This window comes from Perkinsus marinus, assembly GCF_000006405.1.
Source record: "Perkinsus marinus ATCC 50983 genomic scaffold scf_1104296955852, whole genome shotgun sequence".
Classification (NCBI taxonomy): domain Eukaryota; phylum Perkinsozoa; order Perkinsida; family Perkinsidae; genus Perkinsus; species Perkinsus marinus.
The window spans coordinates 1-1,034 of NW_003207688.1; the positions used below are offsets into that span (position 1 = coordinate 1).

Here is a 1,034-nt window from a genome sequence, read left to right on the forward strand (position 1 = left end):
CAGTGACCGACAGCAACTTAGCTGGCGAACGGTAGAGTGTGACAACTTCGTAGTAGAGCACACGCTCAGCCTCTAGTGAGTGCGCATACGAGCGATCTGAACTCCTTGACAGAGCTGAAGGAGATACGTTACCGATGGGAGCTCCTCAAACATGATGCGTTTACTGCTGTCTTGGATGACCAGCCTGAAGAAGCGTCCTATAGTGAGAACCACGCCCACATAGAGGCTGATGACGCTGAGAGTTGAGGATGCCGATGCACCTCCTCCAGCACTGGGCGGCACCGCCCTCTCACTGACCACCGCCAATGTGGGGTTCTCAGCCAGAGACCACCATATCTGAGAATCCTCCTCTTCAACCTTCAACGATACGTTGGTGAACTGGCGAAATGACCCTGGAGGGCTTGCCCATGGGCCATTCAGATAAAGCGCCCTAGGTAAGAGCCCGTCTATATGTAGCTGGCTACCGTTCACCAAGGCCATCGCATCCAGAAGCTGCTGCGCCGGCTCCACTGACTGCACGCAATGATAGCCCGAGGACCGTACACTGCCAGGTTGGGAGTGACCAAACTCCCAAGTCACACAGAACGTCGCATTGACCTCCCCATCAGGTGTCTGGTTGGCCTGAATATAGTCTCTGATCTGTCGACGAAGTGGTGGACTCGGTTGCCATAGCTCATCCGCAGCCTTCGGCAATGTAGCGTTCTGGAGGTCAGCACTCTGCATGGCTGTATAAGAGACCAACTCTTCGGGCATGAGGGGGTACTCCGATGCCTGTGGGACTCTGAGACCGACATGATCGGTATTCCATACGGGAATAGAGAACTCTCCAACCTTCAACGAGATAGCTATTGATGCACTGGTGACCATATTAGACTCTCTCAATAAGTTGAGACCGGAGAAGAACGTGAGCGGCCCAGTGATGACAAAGACCAGGAAGGCGAGAAGACTGCCACCCAACAGGAAACGGTACTTCGGACCTGTCTGTCGGTCAATCGAAGCCCGTCCAGCAATGTCGTAGTGCACCAGATAGAGAT

The 1,034-nt window shown here is 54.1% G+C and overlaps 1 protein-coding gene across 1 annotated transcript; it reads right to left on the minus strand.

Moving 5' to 3' along the window:
- Positions 1-72: 72 nt before the first annotated feature.
- On the minus strand, positions 73-867 carry Pmar_PMAR028597 (hypothetical protein; the record flags this gene model as incomplete). Its single annotated transcript, XM_002775679.1, has 1 exon — positions 73-867. The coding sequence occupies one exon, from the start codon at positions 865-867 to the stop codon at positions 73-75; it is 795 nt and encodes a 264-aa protein (XP_002775725.1).
- Positions 868-1,034: the final 167 nt, after the last annotated feature.